At 45.0% G+C, this 19292-nt stretch overlaps 1 protein-coding gene across 1 annotated transcript in view; it reads right to left on the reverse strand.

The window, feature by feature from the left end:
• Positions 1-1013: 1013 nt before the first annotated feature.
• tubb4a (tubulin beta 4A class IVa) overlaps positions 1014-19292 on the reverse strand; it is a 32079-nt gene continuing 13800 nt past the window's right edge. The window contains exons 2-4 of the mRNA XM_003216748.4: positions 16130-16238; positions 13179-13289; positions 1014-2725 (exon numbers count right to left, since the gene is read on the reverse strand). Coding sequence (XP_003216796.1) covers positions 1668-2725; positions 13179-13289; positions 16130-16238 — 1278 coding nt within the window. The 3' untranslated portion in view covers positions 1014-1667. The remainder of the gene's footprint in view (positions 2726-13178; positions 13290-16129; positions 16239-19292) is intronic.

Here is a 19292-nt window from a genome sequence, read left to right on the forward strand (position 1 = left end):
CTCTGTTTTATCCTGCTTGCATCCTACTTTTAACTGTTGGGTTTTACAGTGTTTTGTATAGATGTTTGCCTGATGTTGTTTCTGTAAATGCATATGACCATTGGTCGGAGAATTAATAAATTGATTGATTGATTGAAGATAACCTCTGATGTTAGGCTAAATTGCAATCTTATTTTTTAAAGTTTGCTATTATGGTGTTTCCAATTTATGGCAATTCAGTAATAGTGCATGGTTTAAAAAGTACTATATATACTCATGTATACATACATAGAGAGCAGCTTTTGAAGCCACCATGATGGATTTTGCTATGTCCCATGAATAAGTTAAATATCATTCCATGGAGCGGAAGTGCCAAACAGGGGCTGCCACTGCTGTCATTTTCTTGTGCAGGTGTTTAAATAGGCCAAAAGCACTGTGGTGAAGAGTAGAGGGGATGACTTTTTTTAGTCTCATAGATTGGATGAAGCTCTTGCCTTTCTCCTCAGAGAAGGGAATGGTTACTTTTTAATAGAGTTGACGTACAGTACTTACATTGATCCATGGATATATCAACACAGGGTTTTGTTTATAGATTTTCAAAAAATGTGTAGACTTATACATGAGAAAATAGTATGTGAATATTGTTTTGCCTTTACAAATCCACTCTCATAAAGATCAAGGAACACTAGCTCTTCTGCTACAATGATTCCGGCCATGAAAGCCTTCGATAACACATTGTGTGCATACAGTTTCTGCAGCTTATAAAGCAGTTGGAACCTCTCCAATGTCTGCCTTTAGGCCATGAAAGTAAAACAGGTAATTTCTCTATTGGTGCAGATCTGCCATTTTTGTATTTGGAGTCAGGCTGCATTAAGGATTTGTGATTAGCTTTTTCGGGGAAGAGGACAAAAAGTAGCAGCTCTATTTATGTGTTGTGATGGTCCCATTCCATTCAAACTTGGCTAGAGCTGTCTGGTCTAGTTTGAAAGGGTGGATCGAACAAGACAAGTTCAAAAACCAACATCAGCCACAAATCATCATTCAGTAGTTTATTGTGGAGACGAATAACTGCTTTGACAGCAAACACACTCAAAAGGGGGACTACAGTTCACCCTAAAGGACAGAGCCCCACCCAACCCTCACACCATCCCCCTGTGCCCTCTACCCCAAGCTCCATTAATCTTTTCCTTTAAGTCCAGCGTGGATGAAGAAACCAAAAAACAAATCCAAGTTTCGAGTTAGTGCATACTCATTTCTGAAAAAAACAAAAATTCACATGACCACACAAAACACTTAGGGAGAGAGAGCACTGCAGGAAGGTGCTCAGGAGAGTGGGTGGAGTGAGGAGGTGAGAAAATATATTGGATAATAGTGCTTTTACAACAGACATTATTACCACTTGCTGCCATTCCTGAACATGGACTTTGAAGCCTGCTATGTCTCCTTCCCACACATCCCACATCCAGCAATCCTGTGCACTTCATTCCACCTTCTGTCATTTACGATGGGCAGGCTTTCACTGCAGCTCTGGTTTCACTCCGCTAGGGTGGCCAAGAACATTCAAGTCTATGCCAGTGCAGGCGACATGGTCCATTTGTTCAGAGGACTGAGGGGAATAAAGAGGAGAAGTCATGAGGAGGGTGAGAAAGAGGGAGAAAGGGTGAGAGAGAAAAAGAGAGATGAGGACTTCATGCTACTTCTTCCTCTGCCTCCTCTTCGAACTCCCCTTCTTCGGCAGTAGCATCCTGATACTGCTGGTACTCTGAGACCAGGTCATTCATGTTGCTCTCTGCTTCTGTGAACTCCATCTCATCCATGCCCTCGCCTGTATACCAGTGGAGGAAGGCCTTGCGCCGGAACATGGCTGTGAATTGCTCAGAAATGCGCTTAAAGAGCTCTTGGATCGCTGTACTGTTGCCAATAAATGTAGCAGCCATTTTAAGACCACGGGGTGGGATATCACAGACTGCTGTCTTCACGTTGTTGGGGATCCATTCGACGAAGTAGCTGCTGTTCTTATTCTGTACATTCAGCATCTGCTCATCCACTTCCTTCATGGACATCCTGCCTCTGAAGACCGCTGCAACTGTCAGATAGCGCCCATGGCGGGGGTCACAGGCTGCCATCATGTTCTTGGCATCAAACATCTGCTGTGTTAGCTCTGGCACCGTCAAAGCTCGGTATTGTTGGCTGCCACGGCTGGTTAATGGGGCAAAGCCGGGCATGAAGAAGTGGAGACGAGGGAAGGGCACCATGTTTACAGCCAGTTTGCGAAGGTCAGCATTGAGCTGGCCAGGGAAACGGAGGCAGGTGGTCACACCACTCATGGTTGCAGAGACCAAGTGGTTGAGGTCTCCATAGGTGGGGGTTGTGAGCTTGAGGGTCCGGAAGCAGATGTCATAGAGAGCCTCGTTGTCAATACAAAAGGTCTCGTCTGTGTTTTCCACCAACTGGTGCACTGAAAGGGTGGCGTTGTAAGGCTCCACCACTGTGTCCGAGACCTTGGGTGATGGTACCACACTGAAGGTGTTCATGATACGGTCTGGATATTCCTCGCGGATCTTACTGATCAGGAGGGTCCCCATACCTGACCCTGTGCCTCCACCAAGAGAGTGGGTCAGCTGAAAGCCCTGGAGACAGTCACAACTCTCTGCTTCCTTCCTAACTACATCAAGCACAGAGTCCACCAGCTCAGCACCTTCTGTGTAGTGTCCCTTGGCCCAGTTGTTCCCAGCACCGCTTTGACCTGAGCAAGAAGAAAAGAAGGGTGAGTAATGGAGAGGATGAAAATAAAGGTTGCTTAGTTCATTACTGGATTTGTATAACAACAAATTAAATTACTGCGCTGGCTTTCTCTCATTCATGCCCATTTACACATACATAGCCATTCAGCTAACTATGGTTCCTAGAATTGCCCAACAGAAACCAATTCTCTGTTTTAAAATTTTTTTAACAACATGGATTGGACTGGAACAGAAAGGATTCCTCCCAGGAAGACAGATGAAAGAAAATGTCAGGTGTATATTGGATAATATCGAATTCTATGAGACTAACCATCAAAAAGAAGTGGCATTCTTATCTATTGATGCAGAAAAAGCGTTGAACAATTTAAATTGGACATTTGTCAAATTACTCTTTAAAGAAATTGATATAGGATACCAATTTGATAATGCTATAAGTGCCATTTACAATGAACAAAAAGCTAAAATTTTAATAAATCGACAACATACAAAAGAAATTTCAATAGGTAAAGGAGCTTTTTTTTAATATCCATTAATTTCCCCAACCACATTGCTTTTGTGGGGCGTACAGGGCTCTTCCAATTTTTAGCTATCACTATTCTTGCTGCTGTCACAGCATATGTATACATTTTTTATCTTATTCTCTTTTCCCTTTGGAGAATCTATTCTATCATAATTTTGCATGTTGTGAAGTCCTAATAGGTAATATTCTGGTTTACAATCAAGGTCAATTTTGAGGATTTATTTGCATTCCGTGTGAATTACTTTCCAATAGTTTTTAATTTCTTTACGGTTCCACCATACATGAAAATATGATCCTATCTGTTCTTTACATCGCCAGCATTTGTTATCTCTGTTTTTGTACATTAATCCGAGTTTTTTGGGTGTTAAATACCACCTATATATTGTTTTTAACCAATTCTCTTTTAATTCTATAGAGTAGCAATATTTCATCTTTCTGTTCCAAATGTTTTCCCATTTGTCAATACAGTAGAGTCTCACTTATCCAACATAAATGGGCCGGCAGAACATTGGATAAGCGAATATGTTGGATAATAAGGAGGCATTAAGGTAAAGCCTATTAAACATCAAATTAGCTTATGATTTTACAAATTAAGCACCAAAACATCATGTTATACAACAAATCTGACAGAAAAAGTAGTTCAATACGCAGTAATGCTATGTAGTAATTACTGTATTTACAAATTTAGCACCAAAATATCACGATATATTGAAAACATTGACTACAGAAATGCGTTGGATAATCCAGAACGTTGGATAAGCGAGTGTTGGATGAGACTCTACTGTAGTTATAATTCTGCCCATATTTCTGGACCATTTTAGCATTAAATCCTTTATTATTTTGGGTTCTGTCTTCCATTCTAGTAACTTGTTATATAGAATTGTTATTACTTTTTTGTTTCTTTTTAAGAGACCATCCCACAAATTATTAGTCATACTAAATCCAGTTTCTTTGTCTTTTTTATAACTTTATTTTATTTGGTGGTATTGAAACCAAGATACGTTTTTATAATTTTTATGGATCTCCTCTAATTCTTTAATCGGTGGGTTTTCTAAAGTTCTATTTGTTTTTTTGGTGATTTCTTTGTACGTCGGCCAATTTTCCCATCCAAGTAACCTCCGTTGGTTTGCCTCCAGAGGGGAGAGCCAGAGTGGGATTTTATCGTAAGGACAGGTTGCTCACCTGTAACCATGTTTCTTCGAGTGTACTCTGTGAATTCACACTAATGGAGAAGCTGCGCCTGCGCAGGTTCCGACGGAAACTCTTCCAAGCTGAAGTTCAAATTTTGGCGGTAACCACGCCCCCCCCCCTTCCCAAGGGGCATATAAGGCAGCCCCAGGTGCCCGCTCTCCAGTTCCTACGCCGCCAAGGCAACGAGAAAGGGAGAGGTTTGCCAGAGGGGAAGGAAGGGCGGGTTTGTGTGAATTCACAGAGTACACTCGAAGAAACATGGTTACAGGTGAGCAACCTGTCCTTTTTCTTCGTGTACTCTGTGAATGCACACTAATGGAGACTGACACGCTAAGGTCCCGGATGGTGGGACAAGGCAAACTCGACAATCAGTGAATGTCCAAACATATATTTATTAGGACATTTTGAGAGAACAGTCCCAAGAGACCAGTTCAATAAATTGTCCGAAAGGACCAGTGCAATGCAAACATGAGCATAGTAGAAGAGGAAACATAACATAGAAATTATTCAATAAACATGATAGAAAACACGCAATTGCGTATAGTGCATATAAACGCTCTCCCAGGGGGGAGAGGGGAAAAAACATCATGGCCTTTGACATATCCGCCAGGATCAATAAGGCGGTACAAAGCAACAGAGCAACTGCTCAACACAATCAGGGAAAAACATATCCCTAGAGGTAGGTATGGGGAAAAAGACCGGCCCAAAATTGAAGGAGAGGTATAGAGAGTCACCTACAGGTGAATATAAGGAGAAAAGACGTTTGAGAGTCAGGAGAGGCAAGATGAGAGTACTGATCTTGCGAAGGCCGAGTCCTTTAAGGCTTTATTGTCCAGCCTGTAGTGAGAGACAAACGTAAGAGGGTTTGACCAGATAGCCGCTTTGCATATGGAGTCAAGCGGAATACCCCTAAGGAAGGCGGTTGAAGCCGAGAGGCCCCTAGTCGACCTCGGGCGGATGGATGGAGGAGGAGGTCGCTTGGCTAGTTCGTAGGCCAACTCAATGGCCTGAGCGATCCAGTGGGACAGTCTTTGGGAAGAGATGGGATTACCCAACTTGTCCTGGGCATAGGCGACAAAGAGTCTTTGTGTCTTACGGATGTCCTTGGTACGGTCCCTGTAGAAGAGAAGTGCCCTTCGAACGTCAAGAAGGTGCAGTTTTTGCTCGAGAGGAGAGGAGGGGTTAGAGAAGAAAGCTGGTAGGACAATGTCCTGGTTGAGGTGGAAAGCTGACACCACCTTAGGGAGAAAGGTAATGTCCGGGCGAAGAACAGCGCGGTCATGGTGAAAACGTAGATAAGGCTCGTCGACCCTGAGAGCAGCAAGCTCGGATGGCCGTCGTGCCGACGTGATCGCCACTAGAAAGGCCAACTTCCAGGAAAGCAGACGGAGATCGGTCGAGGCAAGCGGTTCGAAGGGAGCAGAAGTGAGTTGAGAAAGTACAAGTTCGAGGTTCCAGCCCGGCGTAGGTGGTAGCGACGGCGGGCAGATGTTATTGTAGCCTCGGAGAAAAGTTTTGATCAAGTGGTGAGAAAAAAGAGATGGCTGACCGTGGCGTTGAAAGGACCAGGAAAGAGCTGCGAGATAAGCCTTAATAGAAGCGAGAGAGAGTTTCTTCTCGACGAGGGTCATGAGGAAGTCGAGGACCACCGATACCGAGGTCGGAAAGGTGTCGACGTTACGGGATCGAAGGAAGGTGTGAAAGCGAGAGAGTTTATAGGAATAAGCCTTGGTAGTAGACGGCTTATGGGCTGCCCGAAGGACGTCTTGCAGGTTCTGCGGAAGGGAGGCTAGGTAAGAATCCTCCATGCAGTGAGATGAAGGGAAGGGAGGTCCGGGTGAAGAATTTTGCCATCCTCCCTTGAGAGAAGGTGCGGCGAGGGAGGCAGAGGGCGAAACGTTCCTCTGGAGAGACGAAGAAGGGCTGGATACCACGGTTGGCGGGGCCAGGCCGGAGCTATGAGAATAGCTGTGACCGAGATCGAGAGAAGTCTTTCGAGAACTTTCGGTATGAGGGGAATCGGTGGAAAAAGATAAAGCATCTCCGCCGACCAGTCCAGTAGAAAGGCATCCCCTAGACAGCCGGGGAAGGAGTTCGGGGGAAGTCTCGCTCCGTAGCGGGGTAGCTGAGCATTGTGGGGAGACGCGAAGAGATCCAGAGTAGGGCGTCCCCAGAGGAGGAACAGACCGTCGAGGATCTCGGGATCGAGCTTCCACTCGTGAGAGGAAGATGTCATCCTGCTGAGGGCATCTGCTAGGTCGTTTTGGGCGCCCGGCAGGTGGATTGCAGAGACCTGTACGTCGTGGGCTATGCACCAAACCCAGAGACGGGAGGAGAGGAGCATCAATTTCCTCGAACCCGTACCGCCCTGTTTGTTGATGTAGAATACTGCTACGAGGTTGTCCGATTGAATGAGGATGGACTTGTGACGGATGAGGCGGGAGAATGCTTTCAGGGCTTTGAGAATGGCGAGAAGCTCGAGGAAGTTTATGTGGTTGGCCCTCTCGGATGGGGACCAAAGATCTTGAACCGTTAGACCGCTCATGTGGGCTCCCCAAGCGTAGGTGGAGGAGTCCGTGGTTATGGTTAGCGACGGCGGGGCTGGGTGAAATGGGAGGCCCCTGCACACGTTTTGGTGAGACGTCCACCATGAGAGGGACTGGCGGACGAACGACGGTACCGACAAGTACTTGGAGTTGTGGTGGTAGAACGGCTTGAAAGTGTCTATAAACCACCTTTGTAGGACCCGAAGGCGCAGCCTGGCAAACGGGGTCGTGAGAACCGTGGAGGCCATGTGGCCCAGAAGGACTTGAATGGCACGGGCTCTGACCCTCCGGGCGGATCGACAAAGGGCGATGTGGTGGCGGAGAGCTAGGAATCTGTCGAACGGTAGTGAAACAGTCTCTGTGACGGAGTCGAAGAGGGCCCCGATGTACCGGATTCGGGTTGACGGGGAGAGATTTGACTTCTCGGAGTTGAGTTGGAGGCCGAGAGAGTTTAGAAGACGCAGCGTGAAGGAGACGTGGTTTTCGAGAAGAACCGGATCGGGCCCGACGAGAAGCCAGTCGTCCAGATAAGGAAAGACCGTGATGCCATGTAGCCTGAGGTGGGCCGCTACTGCGGCGACGACCTTGGTAAAGACCCTTGGGGCCGTAACGAGACCGAAGGGTAAAACGGTAAATTGGTAGGTTTGGTCGAGAACTTTGAAACAGAGGAACCGTCTGTGCGCCTCCCGTATCGCCACGTGGAAGTAGGCGTCTCGTAAGTCTATGGAGGCAAAGTAGTCTCCCCGCTGCAGCATCGGGAGGATAGAGGCAATAGAGACCATCCTGAATTTGGAAGGGCGAATGAATATATTGAGGGCCCTTAGGTCCAGAATGGGGCGTAGCCCGCCCCCCCTCTTCGGGACTGTAAAGTATCTGGAGAAGAAACTTAAAGGGTCCAGTTCGGGAGGGGAGGGACGGATGGCGCCTTTGGCCAGTAATGCATCGACTTCGGCCAGTATCTCTGGGGAAGGAGTTGAGTAGAGAATGCGACCTGTAGGTGGGAGGTCCGTGAACTCTAAGGCGTAGCCGTCTTGGACAATGCGAAGAACCCATGCATCTGAAGTAATGGACTCCCATTGATTGTAAAAGGGGGCTAGGCGGTCGGCAAAGGCACAGGAGGGTTGAGGCAGCGTGGGCTCTACAGCGGTAGCGGGCGAGGAGCTTTGGCAGGGGTTGGCGTCAGGTACGCCGGTTAGCCTGCGGAGGAGCGGGGGTGGTTCGACCGCGTTGCTTTTGCGGATGAGGTCCCCGACGAGGTTGGTGATGGGTTTGATTATTCGAGCCCGAAGGCCGCCTGAAAGAGTGGTGTCTGAAAGATTGCGGCGGGAAGCGGCGGGAGCGGTGCGGGAACCAGCGGGTGCGCTGAGGTTGCGGTTGGTCGCCACATTTAGACGCAAGAATTTTAAAGTCATGATTAGACTTGAGTTTGTCATCGGTACCGGAGTTAAATAGTCCGAGCGCGTCAAAGGGAAGGTCCTCAATGACCTGTCTGGAAGATGAGGAGAGACCCGAAGACCTCAGCCAGGCGTGGCGGCGGATGGATATCGCGTGGGCAATCATCTTGCCCGCAGTATCACCTGTATGTTTCGCCATTTGTATCTGGTGGTGAGCAAGCGAGTCTGCTTCCTGTTGGAGGGTAGTGAGGACGGAGCGGTCTTCGTCCGACATCTTAGCGAAGAAGGGCTGTGCCTTCTCCCAGATAATCTGCTGGTAGGCACCCATGCAGGCTCCATAGTTCGCCATGCGGCAAAGCAAAAGGGCTCCAGAGTAAAGTTTTCGACCCACGGCGTCGAAGCGCTTCCCTTCTCTGTCGGCCGGAGTGTTCGACTGACGACCTGAGGATTGAGAGGCCTTAACGACCAGGGAGTTGGGGTCGGGGTGGTGTTTGAGCCACTCCAAGGTATCATCGTCGGTACGGTACCAAGTCTCGATCCTCTTCGAGGTTGGAGGAATGGAGGAAGGGGTTTTCCAGGAGGCCTGGATAACGTCCAAGAGATAAGGCAGGAAAGGGAGCAGCGTGGCCGGCGGAGCTTGGGCCTGCACCCTTTTGAAAACTGGATCAGACACTGCTTTGGAAGTCTGCTTGATCTCCAAACCCAGGGCGTCGGCCATTCTGACCATTTGATCAGAGAAAGCACGAATATTGTCAGTAGGAGAAGGAGGGTCTGCCTCATACGCATCGTGGGGAGGAGAGAGGTTGAGACCGAGAGAGACCACCGAGGCCGAGAGGACAGAGTCTGGGCGGTCAATATCAACATCTTCCTCCTCAGCCCCTTGGGGGGACTGAGGGGGAGAAGAAAGCACAGTCTCGGGAGGAGGCATGGCCTCACGGGAAGAGAGGGCCGGGAGCCGGGGATCCTTAGACGCTGAGGCCTGGGCTGCTCGAGCCAGGCGAGCCGTTTGTCTGCCACGCTCCGGTGTCGAGGTGGGAGGGAAGAGCTGTTGGCGCGACGAGTGAGACGGCGCAAGGGGCTCCGGCACCGGCACCCTGACCACCGTTTGGGTAGAGTGGTGGGGTGAGTCCTGCAGCTCCCCGTCAGACAGGGGGTGCAATGGAGATTGAGAAACATCTCTAGGCCTCTGGGCTGGCACAATTGGAGAAGACCTTCTCGAGGAGGTTGCCGAGGAAGATGGCGGGTCTCTCCTTGAGGAGGCCGAGGGAGAGGAGCGCTGAGTCAGCCGTTTCTTTGTCGGCGGTTGCTTGGATGCAACCCTCAAGGACTTGCCAGGTGTGGGAGGAACCACAGCTGAGTCAGATTGCGCTCGACGAGACTCCTCGTGAGCCCTTTTAAAGGCTATTTTGATAGCAGAGGAGGACGGAGGGGAGCCGATACGAGAGCGGATCGAGGTCACCGAAGCCAGAGAGCTCGACGTCGAGGAAGGCCCCACCTTTCCGGAGCGGGTCGACACGGTAGCCGTCGTCACAGTACACGGTGGCTTGACCGGTTTAGCGGCCCTGGAGGTCCTGGACGCTCTGGACGAGACCGAGGAGGCTTTAGCTGTCGGAGGCTTAGCTGGTGGCGCCGACATAGCTCTCAGAGCTGAAGACGACGACGTACCCGACGTCGACGGAGTCGGTTCTGGCGCGAGAGATCTCTCGTAAAGCGCCGCTCTAAGCCTAGCGGCTCTGTTCTTTCTGGCCTGAGCTGAGATCTAGGCAGAAACGGCAGGTACTGACCACATGAGCCTCGCCAAGACAGAAGAGGCACTTGGCGTGGCCGTCCGAGTCAGGAATTTTAGCAGCACACTGCGTGCAACGCTTGAAACGAGTAGACATGCGAAGAGTCCGAAGTGAACCTTGCGGTGGAAAAAAAGGAACTGGAGAGCGGGCGCCTGGGGCTGCCTTATATGCCCCTTGGGAAGGGGGGGGCGTGGTTACCGCCAAAATTTGAACTTCAGCTTGGAAGAGTTTCCGTCGGAACCTGCGCAGGCGCAGCTTCTCCATTAGTGTGCATTCACAGAGTACACGAAGAAAAAAATATCTTTTATATTTTAACCATGTTTTAATCAGAGATGATCTCATGAAATGATTCCCAAAATTTTTATCTACTTTCATTTTGTCATAGCATAGATACTCATGCCATCCCCAGCGCAGATTAAACCCTTCTATAGTTAAAATTGTATTTCGATGCATGTGCACTTACCTGGATAAAGGACTGGGCAAATTTACAAAAAGACTACATATTATCACTAGAAAGTTCTGATCTAAGACGTGGGTGGCACGCATACCTTTGGTACGATAAAAGAAAAATAGACCAAAATTGGTAACCATTTTATACGATCCTCGATTATAAAAATTTGGGAACAATATAAAAAACATTTCTATACAAAAATACCAATGTGGATTTCCCCTCTTGAAGCTAACCAGAAAAAAAAACCTAGGATAGTCAGAGTGGCCTAAGTCCAAGGAATTACTGACAAAGAAGAACGGCTTTTACTAATTAAAATCACAGGAGGAAATAAAACAAAAATTTAATAAAGTCTTATGGTTTCAATATGCACAAATAAAGGAACAATACATAAAAGACAAGAAGATAGGATTTAATGAAATGGAAAATTTTTGGGATATAATCCTAGAAAATGATAAGAAAGACATTACTAAAATATACAATAAGATCTTAGAATGTTCCACGGAAACAGAAATAATCAAAAATTGCATGATAAAATGGGCAAGAAATTTTGGACATATAATTAGATTGGCCGAATGGGAGAAAATTTGGGACTGCCTGTAATGTGAATCCTCTTTTTTTCAGAAAAAGAAGTCATTGCAGTTTTTTCCAGATGAAAATTGTGCCTGGGATGGAGAGAAAATGATCTACTACCAGGGATATCTGTTTCCATTCTGAGCAAGTACCTCAAGGAGGTAGTTATGGCGCATCTCCATGGTAGAATTAATGCAGTTTGGTACATCTATTTGCTATGGCTCATAGCTATGGAATTCTGGGAGTTGTAGTTTGACAAGGTCTTTCACCTTCCCTGCCTCATCAAATTACAAATCCCAGGATTTCATAGCATAGTGGTTCTCAACCTAGAGTCCTTAAATATTTTTGGCCTTCAACTCCCAGAAATCCTAACAGCTGGTAAACTGGCTGGGATTTCTGGGAATTGTAGGCCAAAACCATCTGGGGACCCCAGGTTGAGAACCACTGTCATAGCATCAAGTTGCATTAATTCTACAGTGTAGATGCACCTACAAAAGTACTCGCTCTTGAGAGATGACGGGCCATGTGATAGATCATGCTATAGAAGGAGGCCAACATTTTTGCCTTTCCCCCCCTTTATGCGTCTTGAAAAGACAACCTTTTTGGTTGATTTGCTTTGTTGTTTTTGCTCTGATTTTATACTGTTGTGTCTGGGCATGGCCCCATGTAAGCTGCCCCGAGTCCCTTCGGGGAGATGGGGCGGGATATAAGAATAAAGTTGTTATTATTATTATTATTATTATTATTATTATTATTATTATTATTAAAATGGGGAACAAGTCATGTTACAAAATTGTCCCCTTCCTTCATCCAAAGCCCTCAACTCTGTCTATCTCATACAGCAAAATTACACATGTTCTGTTAAATAAGTGCTTTTCTAATTTTTAAAATTATGCCTCTAATGGTCTGGGAATGCCTCAGGCCTTCCATAAGCATATGCAAAATTTTGTGCATGTCATCAACAGATCCAAATTTTCACAAGAAAACTCCACCTTCAATTAAGCAAGCAGTTATTAGCCCTTACGACACATGGGAAAACTGAAGGTGGCATCCATTAGAAGTTCTGAGCTCAGAATGTGATGTTTTCCTGCCATTGTGACTAGCAGCACCTGTGTGTCTCCCATCAGACACAAAGATACAAAGAAAAATAATGTCTTGCAAAATAAAATTTGAAATCCCTGTGCTGCTTTTGAATGCAGTCTAACTTGAGCAGCCTTACCCAGAAATCCAAAATACTCCAAACCTGTCCACATGGGTGGCTTTAATGGTACACCAATTCACAATTACAAATGTTGTGCATAAAATTGCCTTCAATCTATGTGTACAAAGATGAAAAATGTACAAATTTTGTGTTTAGGGTTGGGTCCCATTTCCAAGATGCTTCATTATGTACCTTTTTAAAAAAATACAGATATTTCAAAATAGAAAAATGAATTTTAAAATCCCCAAATCCAAGGATTTGGGATAAGGGATGCTCAGTCTGTATCTAGAAGTAAAATACAAGCCAGAGATGGTTTATGTAAGAGTTATTTTTGCTGTTAAGAACCTTTCCCATCAGCAGTTTTTAAGCTCACAGGCAATGCTTTAAGTTCCCACTCTAGATTTATATTATCTGCAAACAGTACAAGGATAGGCAGTTAAATCTATCTATCCCAGAGACAAAGACAGTGTGGCTGCAATAAAAAGCTATCTGTCTGCATGGCAGTATACAACTACAGTTCCTAGATTAAGAAGGGAGCACCTTTACCCTGCTCCTTGAAAGTAGGTTACAAGATAAATACTGCATGCTTTTCCATGCCCAAGTTCTACATCTAATATAAGACCCAGTTACCAAAAATGGTTTCCTGACCCTTTGGGAAACAGCTATGTTGTAATACCAAAGAAGCAGTGACATCAATTATACACACAAATCCTAGGAAAAAATGTGGTTTTAAAATTCAGTGAGACCGTTTCTGCAAGAGCAGGCTACTGTTGCTCCTTCTGAAGGGTTCCTTACCAAATACAAAGTTATCAGGCCTGAATATCTGCCCGAAAGGACCAGACCTGACTGAGTCCATGGTGCCAGGTTCGAGATCAACCAAGACAGCTCTGGGCACGTACTTCCCACCTGAAAGGAGAAAGACAAAGAGATGTTTTTAGAGGAATTGATAGGAATCCAACTGGTGGCAAGAGCCCTCCCTTTCCAAGAGAATGGCTCTAATGTCTATCCACACAAGCTTGGGCCAAGTAAGTCAGTCAGTTCAAAGCAGGAACTGCTTTGTTACTATCCCTATTTACTGATCACGTGTAACTAAGCTTTCCCTCTGAAATGCAGTTGAAGAATGACAGCTCTCAGATGCAGCTTTCAGGGCCAAGGATGCTTAGCATTAGCAGTAGTGGTGTGTTTTAAACCTTCACACCACTCTCTGGCTTCTTTGCATGGAGGTGGATGATTTGAGGAGATGCTTCTTTAATGCATGCCTTCAATTTTGTCATCCTTTTTCAACAACTGTTCAGTTGCAGCAGCTGCAGAAATGGCAGACAGCTGCTACTGACTGCTTTCCCTCCCTTCCCTAACTCCAGGGTTCATGAAAAGTTTACTAGATTCACTCCCATAACAGGCACTGATCAGGTGGAGAAGGCAGAAAGACTATTTTGCAGGCTAACCAATGACAGTGTTCATATTAATTTAATAGGAGCCGCAGTGGCGCAATGGGTTAAACCCTTGTGCTAGCTGGACTGCTGACCTGAAGGTTGAATTACTGACCTGAAGGTTGGCAGTTTGAATTTGTGAGACGTGGTGAGCTTCCGTCTGTCAGCTCTAGCTTGCAGGGACATGAGAGAAGCCTCCCAGCAGGATGGTAACACATCCAGGCGTCTCCTGGCGAATTCTCTCACACCAGAAGTGACTTACAATATGTTCTCAAGTCGCTTCTGACATGATAAAAATACTATGTTTTAAGTTATTTTAACTTTTGTAAGGGGCCCCTGGTGGCACAATGTGTTAAAGCGCTGAGCTGCTGAACTTGCGGACCGAAAGGTGCCAGGTTCAAATCCCAGGAGCGGAATGAGCGCTCGCTGTTAGCCCCAGCTCCTGCCAACCTAGCAGTTCAAAAACATGTCAATGTGAGTAGATCAATAGGTACCGCTCCGGCGGGAAGGTAACAGTGCTCCATGCAGTAATGCTGGCCACTTGACCTTGGAAGTGTCTATGGACAACGCCGGCTCTTCGGCTTAGAAATGGAGATGAGCACCAACCCCCAGAGTCGGTCACGACTGGACTTAACGTCAGGGGAAACCTTTACCTTTTTTTTTAAAAGATGTGTTATTATACTGTGATTTTATTGTGTTACTGTTTTTATTGATGCAATACTGTTCTGGCCTTGTCCCAGTGTAAGCCACCCTGAGTACTTCGGGAAATGGAGCAGGGTATAAAGTTTTATTATCATTATATTTATTATAAAAATAAAAATTGATTTAATCTAGCATCTTCCCTTACTACAGACTCTTACAATAAGAGTTGCTAGGGGAAAACTTGAGTGGGGTCCTGTACCTTTAACAGCAATATTGTCAAAGGTCTGGAAGCCATTCCTTTTGAGGAGCAACTTAGGGAGCTGGGTGTGTTTAGGATAGAGGCTAGAGGGTTGGGAGAGACATGATACCCATGTTTGAACGCTAGAATGGATACCATATTGAAGACGGATCAACTTGATTTTCTGCTGCTCCAATTATTAGGAAATAAAGCAGTGAATTCAAACTATAGGAAAAGAGATCTCACCTAAACATTAGAAAAAACTTCTTGACAGTAAGAATTATTTGACAGTGGAATATGCAGCTGGGGAGAACGGTAGGGTGTCCTTCTCTGAAAGTTTCTAAACAGGCTGGAGACCATCTATCAGGATTGCTTTGATTGTGTTCTTGCATGGCAAAAGGGGATTGGACTGAGTGGCCCTTGTGGTCTCTTTTACGATTCTATGATTTGACTTCTGCACACACAGAAGAAATTTCAGCAGGGATAAGCAACATCGGCTAAAACTTCCTCTTCTACAAATATTAAAAGTATACAGGGACTTTAGTATCCTGTTTTTACTATATACAACTGGACAGTCAGAGGCAGTGAGGTCAGAGTCTAGTTCAAGATATGTCAGATGACAGCAGAAACTGGAGCCAAAATATTGCCAGGGAGGTGTGAGTAAGTGGGAAATACAAAAATGTGGGCAGAAAAACCAGGAAGAGAGAAGAAAGTGGGCCAACTGATTATAGTGGCAATGCTAAGAGCAAGTAGCATCAACTGGTCTCTGGTATGGAAACTAGTTTGCAAACTGAATACAGCTGGCCCTCCATATGCATGGATTTTGTATCCATGGATTAAATCATCCATGACTGGAAAACAAAATTACTTCCAAAAACCAAACCTTAATTTTGCCAATTTAATTAAGGGATATCATTTTATTAAACTATTGTATATAACAGGACTTGAACATGCATTGATTTTACTATCCACAGGGGTCCTGAAACCAACCCCCCCAGATGCCAAACACTCACTATGCCATCCTATATAACATCAAACAAGTGGGGGAGAGAAAAACAGAAATGCCACTTCCTCTCGTCCCCAAGTTGCAGTTCTCTTTTGCAAATTAAATTAAATTAGGAACTGGAAGGTTTGGAGTGTCACTTCACCTCTTGCCATGCATGTTTGCATCCACCACCATTGGAGGCTGCAGGATTTTATCTGCTTTGCTAGAAGATTACTTGTAACACCTCGCCCCCATCTCAGCTCTTATACCTTGTGTTGTATCTTTTTCAATTGCAAAATAAGGTCTACAGATGCTTTCAATAAAAAAATAAAAATATTTGAGGTATAAAAGTGCAGAAGTGGCCTGGAGAGGTAATCAGCAGACTTGCATGAAACTAAGGAATGATGACTTGGGTATACTATTGAGACATATAACCTTGCTTGAAACAAACCTGAGGCCTCGTTGTAGTAGACATTGATCCTCTCCAACTGCAAGTCACTGTCTCCATGGTAGGTGCCAGTTGGGTCTATGCCATGTTCGTCACTGATGACTTCCCAGAACTGTAAGTGGGGAGGTAAAGACAAAAGCATCCGTCATCCTCATGTGACCAAAACCTTGGGCAAAGATAGATCTAGACTAGAGTTTTCTGAAATGTGAAAGTGAACAAAGTGGGCTTCAGAAAGCTTTTAAAGCTTTACGATCAAGGAAAGCTTGGAAAAGTTATATTTTAGGACTAAAATGCATTTGCTGTTGTATTTTATGCTGTATTTTGGGCTTGGTCTCCATGTGAGCTGCCTTGAGTCCCTCCGGGGAGATGAGGTGGGATATAAGAATAAAGTTATAATATTATATTATAAAACACCCAGAATCCTGAAGCAAGCAAGAGGTTTTGGAAATTATCCATAAAAAACAATGGTTTTCACCATTTGTTTTTCTTTGGTTTATCATTCATTAAGCTGGGCTCTAGCAGGAGAAAAACTCAGCAGATTGGTCTCCCACGGTATCATGCAGCATCCTATTCAGGTTCTCCACGCATTTGAAATATTTTACTCATATTAGTCCCTGAGGCATAACGGCACTGCAAGGGGAGGTCTTTCTTCACCGTCGTAGCTGACAGCCAGTAGTAACTATCACTGAACATCTGCCACATGGGAGGAGAGCAGTGAACTTGATGCCTTAGGGATTGGGTATCAGAATCACCCCCACTGACTCCAATAGTAATCAGATGGCATGTATTGGATTTGCTACCAATTATCTCGAGCACTGGCTGTCCAAGGGTATGCATTATTCTTCATTCAACAAGGTATAGCGATCATTCTGGCCTCTGAAGGAACTTCAATATTCAGTTTCACAGAGAAAAAACTAAGTGTGATAAAAGTATTTGAACCTTGCTGAGCCCACCATTTTCAGGTTACGTTTCCTATACAAGCCCACATGCTGTGGGTCTCCTGCATGTTACAGAGGATCATGGGCCATGTTCTACATTGGGTCACTCCATACTTCAGGATAATGTTGAACTTCAATTGTCATCTAGCTAGCCTGGCCTTTGGTAGGGAATGATAACAATACCAACTCTCCAATATCTTATCAACAACAACAACTCTTTATTGATTAGTCAATTTTGACCATATCAAAACATGTGAAACATACAAAACGTACACACTTACCCATACATACAGTAAAACCATGTAAAACTATGTATAGATACAAAGCATCCCGGCCTACTAGCCTGCCAACCCACTCCTAGGTATTTGTGCAAATACAGAATAAAAAGATTAAAATTAAAATTAATAATTCCCTTAAAGTAAGGTTTAAGCGGGGGCAAAGGTAAGTAAAACTAGTGGCTTGTCCATAGTAAATTTTAAATTTGGATTTTGTTATTGGCATTAATATCACAGCTCTCCGCTTCCATCTTCTCGCAGATGGCCAGCGCTTTTTGCGTAAAAAGGGTCAGTTTTAAAATAGTTTTTATCTGAGCCCTGTTAGAAGGATGTGCAATTTCTCCTTATTCTCTAGATGAGGATGGTTCTCCAGCAGAGGCTCTAAATAGAAAGATCGAATCTTGTTGTAATAGGGGCATTTTAAGAAAAAATGTTCAATATCTTATCATCAATGCTGAAGGAAGATTCAAGTACTAGTCCAATCGATTTCTATATTTGGAAAGGTGTTTGTGCATGCACCATTTTGCCATTCAATTCTGGCACCATAATATCATAAGCTGAGCCTATCTATAGTTCAAAGTAATATTTCCTCTCTCCCTGTGCTCTTTCCTCACCACACTATTCTCATGCACTGGCTCAGCTCATTTAGGGTAGACATCAGGACTAAGAGTTCTCGCAGATGTCATCTAAAGTGACAAAATAACATGCCCTATCACATACGGAAATGGTGGGGCAAACTGCTTTAAGGAATCTTGTTTGTCCTAACTCAGTGGTTCCCAACCTGTGGTCCGTTGATCACCAGTGGTCTGTAAGAACTAAAATATGGTCCGCAGCCTAAATGTTACTTCTACGGATAATAACACAGCCCAACCAAAAAAAAATTTTTCTTGGTGTCTTTGTTTTTAGGCTTGTTCCTGGAGTTATTTGGGGTGCTGATTCAGAAGATTGCACTGGATAGACCACACCAGCTCTAGATTATTGAATATGATTTTCTGTGAAAAGAAAAAAAAACCCGGGGAGAGTGCGGATGAGCTCCCTCTATCAGCTCCAGCTCCATGCGGGGACATGAGAGAAGCCTCCCACAAGGATGGTAAAAACATCAAAACATCCGGGCGTCCCTTGGGCAACGTCCTTGCAGACGGCCAATTCTCTCACTCCAGAAGCGACTCAAGTTGCTCCTGGCACGGAAAAAAAAATTCTGTGAGAGATGGCGACTACTAGGTGGTATATGTTCTGTATCAGAAATTAGAGCTGATGTGGTCTATCAAATGCAGTTTTCTGAATCAGCACCCCAAATAACCAAACCAAATCTAAAGTTGACCAAAAACTGATTCATAACCCTTTTGGTACTAATGTTAGAAAGTGGTCCCTGGATTTTTTAAAGAAGGTCGGGAACCATTACCCTAACTGCACATCTCAGTGAGGAAGACCCTAAGTATGATTAGAGAACTGCCAACTTAAGGTATCAGAAGAAAGAATGTCTCTCTTCAAAGAAGGTACTACCTGAAAGGGACAAGAGAGGACAACATCTTGCAAAGCATCACTCCTACTGATAAATGAAGCTTGTGAAAATAATTCTCAGTACATGACAGTATGGCGGGGGGGGGGGGCAACTTTTATTTCTAAACCACAAAGTATTACTTCCACATCACCTGCCATTGTGATACAGATGCACAAGTCTCCCAAGAACTATGCCACAACAAAAAATTATATATGGGTCAATTCTTATTCATGGTTCTCTCACAAAATCCCCCTGAGTATGGAAAGCTAGGGTATCAGACTGGATCTTTCTCAGTCAGAAGTTACCCTACTACATATCTCAGCAAGAGATAACATGCATATCAAAGGTAGCTGAAAATCCAGCTCAGACACTTCACGTTGTGATTTGGTAAGCCCGTTTTTAAGGCTTTGGGGGAGTTGGCAACCACCACCAGGAACAATGTTCTTATACAG

The sequence above is a fragment of the Anolis carolinensis genome, chromosome 2 (genome assembly GCF_035594765.1).
Source record: "Anolis carolinensis isolate JA03-04 chromosome 2, rAnoCar3.1.pri, whole genome shotgun sequence".
In the NCBI taxonomy this organism is placed as follows: domain Eukaryota; kingdom Metazoa; phylum Chordata; class Lepidosauria; order Squamata; family Dactyloidae; genus Anolis; species Anolis carolinensis.